Here is a 17,763-nt window from a genome sequence, read left to right as displayed (position 1 = left end):
CACCCGACAAGCTCCGGAGCAGGGACCCTACGAGGTAACAGAGACTCCCGGATAACAATAGCCACACCGCCACCCCTTCCCTGGGCTCTCGGCTGATGAAGCACCTGAAATCCATCTGGGCACATCTCTACAAGGGGGACTCCTCCTTCTGTGCCCAGCCAGGTTTCAGTAATACATGCCGGGTCTGCCCTCTCGTCAACAATTACGTCCCGGACGAGGGGAGCTTTGTGAACAACAGACCTGGCATTTAGCGACAACAGCCTGAGACCAGGGTCCTGACTACTCACGCCATCTGGCCTTGGAGTGGGACTCATAGGGCCGGAAGGAGGGATCTCTGTAATATAGCGAACCCTCCTTCCCCGGTAATGGCCAGCCCTAAAGTCCCCGCCGTATCTGCCTCTCCCTGTTATGACCGCAATGCTCCGACCCTCTCCCGTAGCTGTAGTTCCCCCAACCACCCCGGTGACTCCCGCATCCCCCGGCAGGTCCTCCGAGTCAAACATACTCAGGCACTCACACAAACAATCCCCACACTATGGTTAAAACACAAAAATACAACTATAATAATAATAAAAGTGGGTCATTCACACTATCCATACACTCCCATACACTCAACATACCAATTAAAAATTTGCGCGGGCGTACAAAGTCTGCACTTGGCTTATGTTGACTGTCAGAGCCAACAGAGAGTCCGGTATAATGTCAGATGGAAAAATATAAGTCTGGAGGGACAAAGAGTTCAGTACAGTCCAAGCGAGGGGTGGCTGAAGAATAGAATAGTTCCAGATGTCCGTTGCCACAGCAGGGGCTGGGAGATTAACCATGATGAGTAAAGTCTAAGGGTCTAATACGTGGTCAGATGGAAAAAAAGGAGAAGAAAAGGGGAGGGTGTTCCATCCACTGGTCGGGCCTAACGATCCCAAAGGGCCCCAATGGCTCAGGAGTCCAACAAGCCGCAGCAAGCCCGAGGTGGGGAAGTTCAAACCCCTGGAGGTAGCCCACAGATCCAAAAGGACAACTACCAGCCCCAAGAGTCGAATAAAACTGCGCATCCCTTGACTGAGGGTTTCTTGGTCGGTGGTAACAAGCCAGCGCCCAGAAACCGCGGGTGAAGGCAGACACAAAAGGAGGTCAGATTGTAATGTTAAGATGGTTACTTTTTCAGTCTTTTCCGATCCTTTCCAGCCACCGCGGGTTGTTTCCGCTCAAGCCGCGATGAATTTATAGAGCTCTCCACAGCGAGGACATATAGCACTCTCCACAACCCACAATGCCGGCGTCTTATAGTCTTTCCGGGCTGGGGGCTCGTATTTTTCAGCAACTCGCTGGGCGTTCCTGTCACTCCCAACTCCCCCGACTCAGTCCCAAAGCCAATTCTCTCCTCGGCTTCCCTTCTGCCGTTTTCAATCTTTCAAACTTCACGGGGCTTTTTATTGTTAAAAGCCGCTCCAGCCGCTCCAGCCGCTCAAACCGCTCAAGTCGCGATAGTCAGCGGCGATCGTGGCGTTCGCGGCGTTCGCAGTTCACAGCGCTGGCGTCTTTCGGGGCCTGGGGCTCACAAAGGTGGAATTTTTTGAGCCCGCTGCCAGCTCTGGGACCACTGGACACCCGGGCAGCCTCACCTCTCTTGGGGTAGCCTCACAGACACCAATTCCTCCTCTCCGCAGCCTCTCCTTCAGTACAGGAGCCGAGCGAGAAGCGCGGCAGCCATCTTTCCTGCCCATGCGCAGGTTATTTCTGTCACATGACCATGGGGCCCGCAATGGTATAGAGCAGTGTTTCTCAACCTTCGCAACTTGAAGATGTCCGGACTTCAACTCCCAGAATTCCCCAGCCAGCATTCGCTGGCTGGGGAATTCTGGGAGTTGAAGTCCAGACATCTTCAAGTTGCCAAGGTTGAGAAACACTGGTATAGAGCAGCGGTGTCACACTCAAGGCCTGGGGGCTGGATCTGGCCCACAGAGTGCTGAGATCTGGCCCATGGGGCTGCCCTGGAAACAGTGAAGGACTGGACCACAGTGCCTCTGCCAGCAAAAACTGGAGCTCGGAAGCCTGTTTTTATTGGCAGAGCACTTGGGCCACCACAGGCGCCCCCAACATGAGTGATGTAGATCTGGCCATGCCATGCTACCCCCCCCCCCAAAGTCAAACACAACCCCGATGCAGCATCAATTATGTAAGTTTGACACCCATGGTGTAAGGTCTCCTACTTGAGAAAGGGGTGGACTACAAGACCTCCAAGGTGCCTTCCTACTCTGTTATTCTGTACTTCTCTAAATCTTAGATCCCACCCACCCCCTTGCTTCCTGGTTTCCAGGATTCCTTTTCAAGGAACACATAACCAATACATCTGTTGTGCAGGGAGATATGGCACCCACAGCATGGCCCTATGCACCTTTATCCACAAATGTGCCCAGTAAAAGACACTTAACTCCCCTTCAGAGATATTATTCCATAGGGGGAGAGGGAGATCATTCAGTTTTATAGAAAACCCAACTGATAACCTGGCCCTACCCTGGTATTTATTTACCCCAACCCTTCTTCCATGAACATTGCTGCAATTTGTAATGTTGGATTTTCCCCCTTACCAGAGGGAGCCCTCTTGTGGAACACTATGAAGTGTTACCATGGCAACTCCAAAACACTGTACAGTAGAAGCCATTTTAAGGCAGTATGATAGAAGCCATTTTAAGGCACAACAGGCTCTTAATAGAACGTACACCCCAAGGGGTGTTAGGGGTGTCTTACCCTCACAGTATTTGTTTCCAGAGGGTAAGTAATCTGTGTACCAAGTTTGGTTGAAACTGCTCAAGGCGTGGAACACACACACACACACACACACACACACACAGTGTCATTTATACAGCTAGATAGATTTTGCATCATGCTATGTACTCAGAGACCTGGCTTGTCACAATTTATGTTCTGAGGAGATTTCTCCTCCTTTTTCCAACACTAGGGCCGTTTTTCCCTTATTATATCGTCTTGACCATCACTAGCATCATGTTCGTGCTGGGGCTGTGGCTGTGGGACTGGCTGAGCAAAGCCTGCAGTTGCATGGGGACCTCTGAAGAAGAGCAGGCCGCTAACCAAGTGATCCAGTATGTCATCCCTCCCTTGGATACGACTGCCCGCCTGTGACTGTAACTCCGCCTTTCTTTCCCGTTCTTTAAAGAGGTGATGCCAATGTGACCCGGCGCTCATTAGCTCTCGATCTATGGCTTGTAAATATCTCTTTTCCTGCTCAAACTCTGGTTTCTGTTTTGTTTGTTTCAGAGGTTTTTAATTAATAAAGAGTTCTAAACCAAACTGATTTCGAGAGTGGATAGTGACTGCTTTTTTGATGTTTGTTGCTGGGGGAGAGGGGGGTGATGCAGGGCTATCGGTGTCACTCCAGATTAGGTTCCTGTGGTAACTGAGGCATGGATGAGTTGCTGCTGGTTTTACTACCGATTCACAACTCATGTACAATGTGTGCTGCGCATGCATATGCACACATGCGCGGTTTAATGTACCATGTGCAGTCACTAAAATCCAAAATAGTGTTGCCCGGCGGTGGTGAGGGAACCGGTTTCAGGACGTGGCAGGCCTGGATTGCTGCCGGTTTTGCGGCAGGCCAAACCAGGCCAAACTGGCAGTAACCCACCTCTGAACTGAGGGCCAAACCATCTTAGAATCTGTGAGGAGGAGGTAGCCAGGATCTTTGGGTTAGGTAAGAATCCAGAAGAAAGTATCCTTGACCGATGGCAGTTGAGGGTCTGTTGAACACAATCAGAGGATGGGGCTCAAGATTCAGGGGAAACACACACACACACACACACACACACACACACACACACACACAGGTTTTTGTCAAAGAAGAATGATGTTCCTTTCAAATTATGTGGCTTTGTTTCCTTTTCATTCCTCTTCAGGGTTGTTGTTGTTGTTGTTGTTGTTGTTGTGTAGTACTGCACTCTAACCACTGCGCCACCACAGCTCATTAAGAATAGAATAGAATAGAACAGAACAGAACAAAACAGAACAATAGAATAGAATAGAACAGAACAAAACAGAACAATTGAATTGAATTGAATTGAATTGAATATCTTTATTGGCCAAGTGTGGGCACTTTATTGGGCACACAAGGGATTTGTCTCCAGTGCATAAGCTCTCATTATATATACAAGCAACAAGTGATAAATCATGACCATAATTCTAAAATACAATCATCATAAATCATAAGATACAACTCTAAGTGATAGTCATAGCATACAAAATAAGCAATCCACATAAACCATAACAGGATACCTAAATAAAGGCAATCAACATAAACCATAAGATACAATCAACAAAGTTACAGTCATAAGATGCTAAAGAAATAGATAATAAGAAAGAAGAGAAGGCTAGTAGCAATACTGCCCTACTGGTTTGACATCCCAGGGCATAAGACAGTGTTGTGGGGACTGTGTCAACACTTGCAAAGTGATGGGCATAGGGGAAACAAATGTCCTTGTGTCTAGTTGTTTTGATGTGCAATGCCTTATAGCCGTGATGGCAAACCTATGGTATGTGTGCCGCAAGTGGCATGCAGAGCCATCTCTTGGGCACGCCAGCTGTCACCCATTGCTCTTCCAGGTTCCGTCGCACACATGCGCACCAGCTAGCTGGTCTTTGTATGTGCAGGAGTGCTGAAAACAGGATGCTCAACTTCCCAGCACGCGCATGCATGCCGGGGAAATACTCTTCCAGTTTTCAGTGTTCCCGTGCGTGCACACTGGGAAGCTGCTTTTCCGGTTTCTGGCACTCCCCCCCCCCCATGCCCCCACGCGCGCTCCCATTTCAGCACTCTGTGCAGAAAAGGTGCATCAACACTGCCCTTTAGCATTATAGGGCAATGAGCATTAAAGAGTGATGAGGAAAACCATCACTTGTTGCAGGTATAGACACTTCCCAGGGTTTGAATGTTTGAACATCTCTACTAAGGCCTTCCCAACCAAGAACAGGAAGTACGGCTTAACTTCACTGTTTTTGCCTGCAGTGGAACACATTGAAAGCAGGTAAAAATCTTGCACCACAGGTGGACAGAGGCAGCCTCCGCCCTCACTGCGGACAATGGGTTGAGGAAATTAAGCACATGGGAAATAGAAGGTGAAGTTGAAAGCTACACTTCTCTGCGCCTAGAACAAGGGTGTCAAACTCGATTTCATTGAGGGCCACATCAGGGTGGTGTTTGACCTCAGGGGGCTGGATGGACATGCCCATCATAGGCATGGCCAACTCAACATCACTCGTGTCAGGAGCACCTATGGTGGCCTGGGCAGGGATGGAGGAATCCACTTTTGCTAGTAGTTTGTTTTGCTAGATACTCTGTCAGTGAAAACAGAGCACGGGGGCCCTGCACGGGCCTCCTGCAGCCCTCTATCAGCTAAAAGGGCCACTGCGCGCAGCCCTCCTGAGCTCCACTTTCACCAGCAGAAGCACTGCAGTCAGTCCTTTGCTGTTTCCAAAGCAACTTCATGGGCCAGATCTAAGCACCCTGCAAGCTGGATCCAGCCCCTGGCCTTGAGTTTGACACCACTGGCCTAGAACAACTTTCCTGCTCCACAATAATCACCACTGGCCTAGAACAACTTTCCTGCTCCACAATAATCAGGTCCAACCAGAGGTGGGTTTCTGCTGGTTCGCCCCGGATCAGGCAAACTGGTAGAAGCGGCGGTGGGAAGCTCTGCCCATCCGCCTGGACACTTCTGTGTATGCACAGAAGCATTGCACAAGAGCGCACGCACAAGCAAACTGGTAGTAAATTTAATTGAAACCCACCACTGGGTCAGACCAATTTACAATCTCCAAACGATTCCTTGCAAAGAGGGAATAGAATGGGCTTTCTCTTAAAACAGCCGCCCTAAGACACCTCAATGTTTTCAACTTTCACCAGGCTGTTCTTTGCAGTGCTACACCCTGAGCTAAGCTCTCAAAGCTCCAGGTCCCACACCGAGAGAGGGTAGCCGCTTTGAGTGCTGAGAAAGGGGAGCAACTCTTCGTGGAAGCACGCTTGGAAGGTGTAGAGGTGGGACATGCTGCTGCTGTTGTAAAAAGAGAGCTGCCCCCCTTCAAAGTCCAGGTAGACCCCAACTTTTTCCATCCTCCCACAGACCGAGAGAGGCGTACGGGGCTCACTCAGAGCTTGGTACTCTCCCGCCTTCAGCTCAATAGCCCACACCCCTTCCTTGGGCAGAAAGTTCAGCTGTTTCTTACGCTTCACAGACTTTTTGGCCGTCCCCACTATCCAACCGGGGCTGTCCCCAACTTGGATCTCCCAGTAGAAGCGCCCAGTGGTAATGCCCTTCCGTCCCACCACACATGGGGTGGAGGTGAAGCGCTCCAGCTTTCGCCGCCAAAACCGTCGGCCAGGACTGAACTTGACTCCAGTGGCTTCTTCCACGAGGACCAAGCTGGGATGAGCTGAGTTGCAGTCCAAAGTGATGCTTGCAGGGACTGGAGAGGGAAGATGGAAAGAATTCAGAATGAACAAGAGTGGACGTGTGGCAAAGTTATTGCTGGAGTATAAACTGGTCCAGAAAAAAATTAGACACAAATGAAGGTAATATTAGCCAGCTGTTAATAAAGCTACTGCCATCCTCAATATGTCTAGGATCTCTGAAATAGCCCAAACTATATGATAATAGGGTAATTAGAGCAATTAAGCAATTACATTTGGAAGAGTTAGTGTAAATGGAAACCAGGCCATCAAAGAACATGGTAGCTCAACACCATCAAAGCTGACACCAGTCAAAGCATAGAAGAACTCAGAGAAGCAGTGCAAGATTGGAAGATGTCTATCATCATTACAGATTGCAGATTAACGGAGTTGGAAGGGACCTTGTAGGTCAACTAGTCCAACCCCCTCAAGAAGATCCTACACTATTTCTGTCAAATGACTGTCTAGTCTCCTCTTGAAAGCCTCCAGTGATGAAGCTCCCACAACTGCTGAAGGCAAAGCTGCTCCATTGATTCATTGCTCTCACTATCCGAAAATTCCTCCTTATTTCTATATACAGAATCTCTCCTTGTTCAGTTTCCATTCATTATTTTTTGCCTGGCCTTCAGGTACTTTGGTAAATAGATTGACACCACCCCCTCCTCTTTGTGGTAGCCATTTAAATATTGGAAAACTGCTATCATGTCGTCCCTGATCCTTCTCTTCACTAGACTAGCCATGCCCAGTTCCTGTAACCGTTCTGCCTATGTTTTAGCCTTCAATCCCCTAATTATCTTGGTTGCTCTTCTCTGCACTCTTTCTAGAGTCTCAACATCTTTTTTATAGTGTGGTGACCAAAACTGGATGCACTATTTTAGGTGTGGTCTTACTAAGGCTTTATAGAATGGTATTAGTACCTCATGTGATCTTGATTGTATCCCTTGTTAATGCAATTTAGGATTGCATTGGCTTTTTTGGCTGCCGCTGCACACTGCTGGATCATATTTAGCTGGTTGTCCACTAAGTCTCACAGTCACTGCTATTAAGCCTGGTTGCACCCAGTCTATATGTATACATCATCATCATCATCCTTATTGCTGTGGAGTACACAGCCTTGAACTTCCAGAGAAAAAATAGGGTATAAAAGTCATAAATCAATAACCAATACAGTTAGTCCTCAACTTACAACAGTTCATTTAGTGGCCATTCAAAGTTTTCAAATCATTAAAAAAGTGACATGACCATTTTTCACACTTACAACCGTTGTAGCACCCCCTTGGTTACATGATCTACCTTCAGATGCTTCAACGGGGAAACCAGATTCACTTAACAACCGTGATCCTAATTTAACAACTGCAGTGATTCAGTTAACAAATGTGGCAAGAAAAGTAGCAAAATGGGACAATTAACAAATTTTTCATTTAACAACATACATTTTTGGGCTCAACTGTGGTCGTACATTGAGGATAACCTGTACATTGATTTAAAAACCTCAACTCACCTGGATGTACCGTGCCCAGGAGCTCCTTCCAGGCGTAGAATTGCAGAGGTCCTTTAAATTCGCCCAGGTTCAAGTCTACAGCCACCACTCCATCTTCATCCTCTTCCTTCTCCTCTTCTTCTTCCTCTGCTGTCTCTTGTTCTTCCTCTTCTTCCTCTTGTTCTTCCTCTTCTTCTTCTTCCTCCTCTTCTTCTTCTCTCTCCTCTTCCTCCTCCTCAACATCTTCATCAATCTCATTCTCACACTCACCTGTGTCTTCACTGCTGGCCACCAGCCCATCTTCTCCTACCAGTTCAACATCTAGTTCAGGTTCATCCAGAGCTCCTTGTTCCTTACGGAGCCTGTAGGCGAATGGCATCCCAAGGATCAGCCATTTTGGAATAAGCAATAGCACATAGACTTATATACCGCTTCGCAGTGCTTTACAACCCACTATGGACGGTTTATAAAGTAAGCATGTTTTCCCCAAACAATCCAGGTGCACATTTTAACTGACCTCAGAAGGCAACCTTGAGCCTGGTGAGATTTGAACTGCCAAATTGCAGGCAGCCGACAGTCAGCAGAAGTAGCCTGCAGTACTGCACTCTAACCAGCACAGCTCTATCTATCAAACCTAAAGGAATCAAATTTGGTTTCTTCTATAGAAAGGTATCTGAGCACTTCTGACCAAAAAAAGAATGATGCTGCCAATTCTTCTTTCTTTCACTTCTTTAATGGATTTTATGCAACAAGGAAAATAACATGAAAATATTGGATGAAAATGGGAAGATTAGAATTGGAAGACAGTTACACCTGGGACCTGCTCCATAAATCAGGTTTTATTAGAATCATCACCCACGCTTTTTTTAAAAAATAATCACAGCAGGGAACAGAAGGCCAGCACCTTTTTCCAAAAAAGGTCAACTAGATTTAGATCTGATTAATACTTCCCAGGAGAGCTGCAAAAATCAGGAGAAGGGGATGGCCTTGCTATTGCCAAGAAAATGCCCATGTCATCATCAGAAGTGAAGACTCATTCAAGAAAATCTCCACTTGTTCTTTTTGTAGCTTTACGGAGATTTTAGAAGTGATTTGGGTAGGAGCCAAAGAGCCAGAAGAACATTTCCCCTCCCAATTAAACTCTTTTCATGGCCAAATCAGCCTTGCTTTGCTTCTACTCCCAAGGAGGAAGAGGAGCCAACTTTATAATTCTAGCAAAGGTTTCTTTAATGGAAGTAAATATTCACTTCCATACATAAAGGAGCTTCACCTACTCATTTTGGCAAATCCAGCAGGGTGGAAGAGGAAGTCATGCCTACAGTGAGGAGGCAAACTAATAGACCCCGTAGCAGGGGTGTCAAACTCAAGGCCCAGGAGCCGGATCCAGCCCACAGGATGCTTAGATCTGGCCCATGAGGCCGCCCTGGAAACAGTGAAGGACCGGCCCGCGGTGGCTCTGCCAACAAAAACAGAGCTCAGGAGGCCCATGGGCCACAGGAGAGCTCGGGAGCCTGTTTTTGCTGACAGACCATTCAGGCCACCAGAGGCGCCCCTGACAAGAGTGAGGTTGAGCTGGCCACGCCCACCCTGGCCACACCCACCGCAGCCCCCTGAGGTCAAACACAACCCTAATGCGGCCCTCAATGAAATCAAGTTTGACACCTGCCCGCCCTCCCTGTAGGTTCATGCTTTTCTTCCTTCCATATTTTTGGACTATAAGACGCACCGGATTATAAGATGCGCCAAGATTTTGAAGAAGTAAAATTTTTTTTTAAAGATTTTGCCCTCCCCGGCCCCCAGGAGCCCTCTGTAGGCCTCCTAATCTCTCTGCACGCCCCCTTTTTTGTGAAAAACGGGGCATGCGGAGAGTTTGGGAGGCCTGCAAACTGCTCCTAGGGGGCAAAAACATGATGCGGGGGGGAGGCAAAAATGGGCCTGTTTTGCACAAAAACCCGTGTGCAGAATGTTTGGGAGGCCTGTAGAATGCTCCTGGGGCTGGGGAGGGGGAAAACAAGCACAAAACAGGCCCGTTTTTTGCAAACAACAACAACAACAAGGGCGTGCAGAGAGTTTGGGAGGCCTGTAGAGTGCTCCTGGGGAGGGCAAAAACACCCGCATTTTAATGAATAGTTGCTGTGTTGGGGGTCACATGGGAGCCATTTGCAACTTTCCAAGCTGGCTTGGAGCAAGCAAAGTTAATGGGGGACACTGGATTCACTTAACAACTGCAGTGATGATTCCCTTAACAACGGTGGCAAAAAAAAGATTGGGGGCAACATTTAACAACCACCTTGCTTATCAAAGGAAATGTTGGTCCTAACTGTGGTTGTAATTTGATTTATAAGAAAAGAGAAACACTACTTACCTCTCTAGCAACCCTTTTGCCTCCTGTGGGAGGAAGGGAGGGAGGGAGGGAAGGAAGGGAACGAAAGGTGAAATAACAGTTAAAATAATACTTTCCCTGGGTTATCATCCATTTTCCTGTCAAATCATTCTGCATTTTAATCAGTGGTGGGATTCAGCCAGTTCGCACCTATTTGGGAGAACTGGTTGGTAACTTTCTAAGCAGTTCGGAGAACCGGTTTTTGGAAGAAATCTTTTGTTTTTTCCCACTTTACAGGGCTAATCCTGTAAGGAAGGCAGGAAGGAAACATTCTGGTATTGTTTCTAGCCTAATCTTTATTGCCCTGCTTATAGAAACTGTCTCTCCGGTTAACCCTTATTATAATTGTAACAACTAAGGCGAAGTTCCCCATCGACCTGAGTGACATTGACTTGACCACACCCTCATGATCACATGACCACTAAGCCCCGCCTACCCCGTTAGTCATTAGGGCAGAGAACTGGTTGGTAAATTATTTGAATCCCACTACTGATTTTAATGGTGTACATCAGATTCTGCCCTCAGTAGATCATGTCCTTGTTTATTATCAGGAAAAAAAAATCCCAGTGAAATACTATCACAACAAATATAGAAGAAACAAAAATTCAGGACTGTAGAGTCAGAGTGCTTGAGACGCCACTGAACACCTGTGATCGATCTCTCTTTTACATCAACAAACACTATGGAGCCTAGCATTTATTACAGGAAATCAGTCCTCCTTATTTTATTTGCTTAAAAAAATTGATTTGGCCATCCAACTGACTCTCAGTGATTCCGGGTGGCTTACAAAGATGAAAAAAACCACAGAGATTTTGTCAATCATTGAACAAATCATGTTGTGAGAAGTTTTATATCAAAAATATATTTTATTCATTATACTGTTTCCATTGTCCCTTAAAATATTAACAGAATCCACAACGGTCTGAGAATCAGTGTCTCCAAGTTAATCAAATTAGAAATCTTCTTCATACCCTGAAATAAGTTACCCAGGCCTAATCCACATATCAAAGGATAAGGTCTGCAAACACAAATACAGTTAATTAAAATAAGTCCCCCAGCAGAACTGTATGTTCACAAACATACTCACAAACACACACAACTCTCAGCACATAGAAACTTCTACATCCCAGACAAGCTCCCCCTATAAAAGTTGGCCACTGTACCTCATTTCTCTGCATCCTGCCCTTAAAAGCAAACTGTTTTGCTTTTAGGAATAAATATTTCTTCTTCCCTCACAACTGTCTGTATCTCATTTTTATTTATTCTTACTCGGCTCAAGTTGGAACCCCAAATTCTTCTGACAATGGTTTGGTGCAATCTATGCACCCTGCAATTTTCTCCTTCCCAAGAAAACCCCACAGCCTCCTGTCCATCTTACCCTGAGGAAACTTATGTGGTCTTTGGATTCAAGGCCGGCCTGCACACGGCACAGAGTTTCTGACCGAGAGGCCATCTTCCAGTCCAGTTCCTTTAACTTGGCTTCCATTTGCGCCAAGTTCTTTTCTCTCTGGTTTTCTAAGGCCTGTTTTATACCCAGCTCTCTGTCGTTCAGCAGCTGGTGCATCTTCACAAACTCTCCAGAGACATGATCAGACAAGGATTCGGAGCAGGTCTGGAGAAACACAGATGGAGCAAAAGATTGTGGTTTAGTCAAACAAAAACGATCACCTGTCACAATGGTGTTGGTTTTGGGGTGGACTCCTGAGAATACCTTGGATAGCCATAAAGAAAGAAAGAAATGGACCATGAAACAAATCAACTCATTTGAGTTTTCATTTGAAGCACTAACAATTCAAAACATCCTACTTCTCCGGGCATGTGATGGAAAGACCAAACCTTCTGAAGGAGACTCTAATACTAGGAAAGAAAGAAAGAAAGAAAGAAAGAAAGAAAGAAAGAAAGAAAGAAAGAAAGAAAGAAAGAAAGAAAGAAAGAAAGAAAGAAAGAAAGAAAGAGAAGAGGAGGAAGAGCAAAAGCAAAGATGGTGGACATAGTATCAGTGGCAATGGGGGCCCCATCGGAAGATCTGAAAAAACAGTTTAGGGATAATTTGTCATGGAGAAACTGTTTTGCTAGGAGTTGAAAACTACTTGATAGCATATAATTTATTTTATTTATTTATTAAATGTATATGCCACCCCATTTCAGGTAACTCATAATCAATCAATCAATGACACTGTGATGATTACCTAAGCAACACCAGCAATTTAAATCTTTTCCCTTTTTTATTATAATGTAGTGACAGCACACCTATACACACAGATGTACATCCACGCAAAGTTCCATTTATTTAAATACACACACACAAAGCTCTGTGGAGTCCTTGCTGCTCTCTGAGATTGATTGGGGTTTTTTTAGACGTTTCATTACCAAACCAGGTAATATCATCAGTGCTAGAATGGAGTGCAAACCCCACTCCCTTCTAGAACAGATAATGATGAGTAGTGAAACATCTACAAGAAAATAACCAAGTTCAGAAAGCATCAATCCCAACAGTACAACCCTGAGCTACATATGTTCCCTTCTATCGGTACATAAAGTTCTAATTGTAAGAGTGTCTTTTGTGGTAGCTTAGAGCACCACAGTGCTTCTAAATGTTTAAAACTAAATTGTGAATCCCAGGGAAAAAGGGAACAGAATGGAATTTCCTGAAAAATGCATGGTTGACAATTTTTGGTGAATGCCATATTACAGCATATTTATTTATTTATTTATTTATTTATTTATTTATTTATTTATTTATTTATTTATTTATTTATGTGAATCCAACAAGCAGGTAGCTTTTCTTTTCCTTAGACTGAATTGCAGGCGCCTGGATTAAATGTTCACCATGAAAAACCTGATATTAATTTAATGAGCCACATATAGTAGCATCGACAGCAATAGTTGCTGGGATGAAGAGAGAGGAGATACACTTGGTTTAGCATTAAACAGGAAGTCCCCACCATCCCCAATTCCCACCTGTACCTTCAATTCGAGAATGTTCTCCCGCTGGTGGCACTGGCTCCTTTTCAACCGCTTGAGACCTTCCTCAAGAGGCTCCAGAGATGCCTTCAGCTGGTCCTACAAGGAAGAGAAAGTTCAGATCTCACTTAAGATGAACACCAGCATTTGACTGATCACGCGACAATTTTATACATAATTCTGCTATGACATTTGTGTTGCCAGGTTCTGCTCAAGAGCACTTCAAATCCATCAGACTTCTGTCCCCAAACCAGCCTTAATTAGCATTTAATTTATTATGATGGTTAAGAGTGTTTTGTACTGTGATAGATTAGGTTACCAATATATTAATTTTTGATGTTCCCCAGGATTTCTTTTTACTGATAGACCTGGTTTAGACTTTTGCTTTTTATGTATATCTTTCAGCTTTTTTAAGTGTATGGTTTTCTGCAGGTTTTCTTTTTATATTTTTCCCCACTCCCAAACCAATTTCCACAAAAACTATTTCCTCAACTCCCTTCATCAACAGCAGCTACAGAAATCCAGATGAATGGAGACTGGAAGAGATATAACCATGGATTAAAAAACACCTTTTACCCTTTGCCACCACCTAGTGGTCAATAGATCAAATAATGTATCCTCCCTGCAGAAAGTGGGAAAATGAATTCCTAATATACACTATATTGCCAAAAGTATTTGCTCACCCATCCACATAATCAGACTCAGTTGTGAGCAAATACTTTTGGCAATATAGTGTATGTGAGATACGGATTCAGTATTCATGTTTCATGCCTTTCAGAGTAGAAATCTACTTATGTTTCCTGGTAAATACTTGGGAGGCTTCAAAATCTACATTTCAGTGTTTCTATTGTGAATTCTATTTCTACTTTATCTTGGCTTGCAAAATAAGCCACCTAAAATATCCTGACAGTGAGGTAAGCTGCAAATAAATTTCAAAGATTGTTGATAGATGATAGATGATAGATGATAGATGATAGATGATAGATGATAGATGATAGATGATAGATGATAGATGATAGATGATAGATAGATAGATAGATGATAGATGATAGATGATAGATGATAGATGATAGATGATAGATGATAGATGATAGATGATAGATGATAGATAGATAGATAGATAGATAGATAGAAGATAGATAGATAGATAGATAGATAGATAGATAGATAGATAGATAGATAGATAGATAGGGATGGAGAGGGGGGGAGAGAAGGAAGGAAGGAAGATATGGATGGATGGATGGATGGATGGATGGACGGACAGATGGAGAGGGGGAGAGAGAGAGACAGACAGACAATATAGATAGACATACATGCATGCATGCATGCATGCATGCAGGCTGTAGGCAGGCAGTTAGATGATAGGTGATAGAATGAGACAGACAGACAGACAGATAGACAGATTAGTGTCTTGTTCAAACAGAGGCCACCTTCTTTCTCCTCCCAGGTCCAATTCTCACCTGATAGGACTGAACCGCATTTTTGATGGGCAGGAAGTCGTGTCCCCGGTGCTGAGGCAAATCCCGGCAGATGACACAAACGGGCTCCTCATCTTGGCTGCAGAAAAGCTTGAGAGGCTCCTCGTGTTCCTCACAGAAGTACCAGCCTCCAGTGCTGCTCAGCTGTGTCCCTTCATCCAGCTTCAGAAGCCGGGCCTTCTCAGCCAAGCTGCAGAGGGCTCGGTTGATTGTCATGCGGCGCAAAGCGAAGGGGCGTCGGCACTCAGGGCAGAGCCCACGTCTTTGCCCTTTGGGGATGCAGGGCTCCAGGCAGGGAGCGCAGAAGCTGTGGCCACACTCCAGCATGTGGGGCTCCCGAAAGAGGGAGAGGCAAATGGGACACAGCAGGTCTTCGGTGAAACTGGACACTTCTCGTACTGAAGCCATGTTGGTTGATTCAAAGAGAGCCTGAACAACTTTCCCAAGTTAGAACTGCTTCTATTTCTGGCTGTTGAATGAACATAGAAAATATAGTACCGTAATAGGGTTGGAAGGGACTGTGGAGGTCTTCCAGTCCAACCCTCTGCCCAAGCAGAAGGCCCTACACCATTCCAGACATTGGCTGTCCAATTTCTTCTTTAAAACCTCTAGTGATGGAGCACCCATAACTTCAATATTATGCAAGCACAAGCAGCAAAACAAAGTCAAACTAGGGGGAAACAACTCAAGAAGCTTGGGACATTTTGAAAAATGAGATTACAAAAGCCCCGTCTAACACAATACCAATGAAGAAGAAAAATAACAGCTCTCAAAAGAAACCAGCATGACTGCATAAAGAACTCTCTGAGACATTGAAAGACAAAAAGGATAAGTATAAAAAGTGGAAAGAAGGGCACACAACTACACTATATTGCCAAACGTATTCGGTCACACATCCACATAATCAGAATCAGTTGTAAGTGAATACTTTTGGCAATATAGTGTAAGGCAGAATATCAGCAAATAGCCTGAGCCTGCAAAGATGAAGTGAGGAAAACTAAAGCTCACAATGAACAAAGGCTTGCGATAAAAGTAAAAAATAATTTTAAAAAAAGCTTCTTCCCACATGTTCAAAACAAGAAAAAAAAAACAAGGAAACAGTTGGTCCATTGCTGGGAGAAAGTGACAAGAAGGTGACAAGAAACAGGGAGAAAGCAGAACTACTTAATTCGTTATTTGCATCTGTCTTTACCCAAAGGGATAAAACAGTCCAACCTATCAAAAACAGCACCACAAAAACAGATTAGGAACACAAGTTGAAATAGGGAAGAAAATGGTAAGTGAGCACCTGTCTACCCTAGATGAGTTCAAATCACCAGGACAGGATGGATTACACCCCAGGGTTCTGAAGGAACTGGCAGACAAGATCACAGAACCACTGAACTATATCTTTCAGAGATCCTGGAACACCAGGAAACTGCCAGAGAACTGGAAAAGAGCTGATGTGGTTCCCATCTTCAAAAAAGGGGGAAAAAACATATCCAGGAAACTACAGGCCTATCACCCTGATCTCAATACCAGGGCAGATTCTGAAAAAGACAATCAAGCAAGGAATCAGCGAACACCTAGAAGCAAACAAAGTAATAACCAAAAGCCAACATGAGTTTATCAAAGAAAGATCATGCCAGACTAAACTTATTGCATTCTTTGACAAAAGTGACAAAATTAGTGGATCAGAGGAATGCTGACAATCTAATTTACTTGAACTTCAGTAAGGCATTTGATTGAGTAAACTATAACCTACTACTTGATAAGATAGAAACATGTGGGCTAAACAGCATCAATACCAGATGGATTCATAACTGGCTGATCAATATATAGTCCTCAATGTAACTGCATCTACATGGAGGGAAGTATGCAGTGGGGTACCCAAGGACTCTGCTTTAGGCCTAGTACTCTTCAACATCGTCATCAATGATTTGGACAAGGGGATAGATGGGGAACTCATCAAATTTGCAGACAACACCAAGCTGGCAGGAATAGCCAACACTCCAGAAGATAGGCTTAAGATAAAGAAGGATCTTGACAGATTTGAACATTGGATGCTATCTAACAAAATGAAAATCAATAGTGAAAAAGTAGGTTTCTACATTTAGGCAAGAAAAACAAAATGCACAGGTACAGTATAGGTGGTACCTTGCTCAATAGTAGTAACTGTGAGAGGGATCTTGGAGTCCTAGAGGACAATCATTTAAATATAAGCCAGCAGTGTGCTGCAACTGCCCAAAAAGCCAACACATTTCTAGGCCACATAAATAGAAGGATAAAATCAAGATCACATGAAGTGTTAATAGCACTTTATAGTGCCTTGCTAAGGCCACACTTGGGATACTGGATCCAGTTTTGGTCACTACAATATAAAAAAAGATGTGGAGACTCTAGAAAGAGTGCAGAGAAGAGTAACAAAGATGATTAGGGGACGAGGCTAAAACATATGAAGAACGCTTGCAAGAACTGGGTATGTCTAGTTTAATAGAAAGAAGGACTAGGGGAAACATGATAGCAGTCTTCCAATATCTCAGGGGTTGCCACAAAGAAGAGGGAGGCAAACTATTCTCCAAGGCACCTGAGTGTATAACAAGAAGCAATGGGTGGAAACTAATCAAGGAGAGAAGCAACTAAGGAGAAATTTCCTGACAGTTAGAACAATTAATCAGTGGAACAGCTTGCCTCCAGAAGTTGTCAATGCTTCAACACTGGAAGTTTTTAAGAAGAGATTGGATATCCATTTGTCTGAAGTGGTGTAGGGTTTCCTGCATAAGCAGGGGGTTGGACTATAAGACCTCCAAGGTCCCTTCCAATTCTATTCTATTCTATTCTATTCTATTCTGGAGGCAAATATTTCACTGATTAATTGTTTTTACTTTCAGGAAATTTCTCCTTAATTCTAGTTAGGATCTCTCCTTGATAAGTTTCAACCGGTTACTTTTTATCCTGCTATCAGGTGCTTTGGAAAATAAGCCAACCGTCTCTTGTCTGTGATAAGCCCCTCAAGTAC

General features: G+C 44.5%; 1 protein-coding gene across 1 annotated transcript; it reads right to left on the bottom strand.

Moving 5' to 3' along the window:
- Window positions 1-4,814: 4,814 nt before the first annotated feature.
- On the bottom strand, window positions 4,815-15,499 carry LOC148047839 (zinc-binding protein A33-like). Its single transcript, XM_087708531.1, has 6 exons — window positions 14,748-15,499; window positions 13,291-13,386; window positions 11,702-11,935; window positions 10,306-10,328; window positions 7,962-8,302; window positions 4,815-6,477 (listed from the first exon to the last, which is right to left on the bottom strand). Exons 1-6 carry the CDS (start codon window positions 15,171-15,173, stop codon window positions 5,954-5,956), a joined length of 1,644 nt encoding a protein of 547 aa, XP_087564657.1. The 5' UTR covers window positions 15,174-15,499; the 3' UTR covers window positions 4,815-5,953.
- Between the last annotated feature and the right edge of the window lie 2,264 nt (window positions 15,500-17,763).

Source organism: Thamnophis sirtalis, unplaced genomic scaffold, assembly GCF_051295495.1.
Source record: "Thamnophis sirtalis isolate CommonGarterSnake01/CBP01778 unplaced genomic scaffold, rThaSir2_p1.2 scaffold_3, whole genome shotgun sequence".
In the NCBI taxonomy this organism is placed as follows: domain Eukaryota; kingdom Metazoa; phylum Chordata; class Lepidosauria; order Squamata; family Natricidae; genus Thamnophis; species Thamnophis sirtalis.
Note: the sequence above shows the minus strand (reverse complement) of the source record. Positions and strands in the feature narration are given on the sequence as shown.

Coding starts and splice junctions, on each gene's coding strand:
- LOC148047839 (XM_087708531.1), bottom strand. CDS start 15,173: ATGGCTTCAGTACGAGAAGTGTCCAGTTTCACCGAAGACCTGCTGTGT. Junction 13,387..14,747: donor ATGCGGTTCAGTCCTATCAG/GTGAGAATTGGA, acceptor TCTTCCTTGTAG/GACCAGCTGAAGGCATCTCT. Junction 6,478..7,961: donor CCTGGGCACGGTACATCCAG/GTGAGTTGAGGT, acceptor TTCCCTCTCCAG/TCCCTGCAAGCATCACTTTG.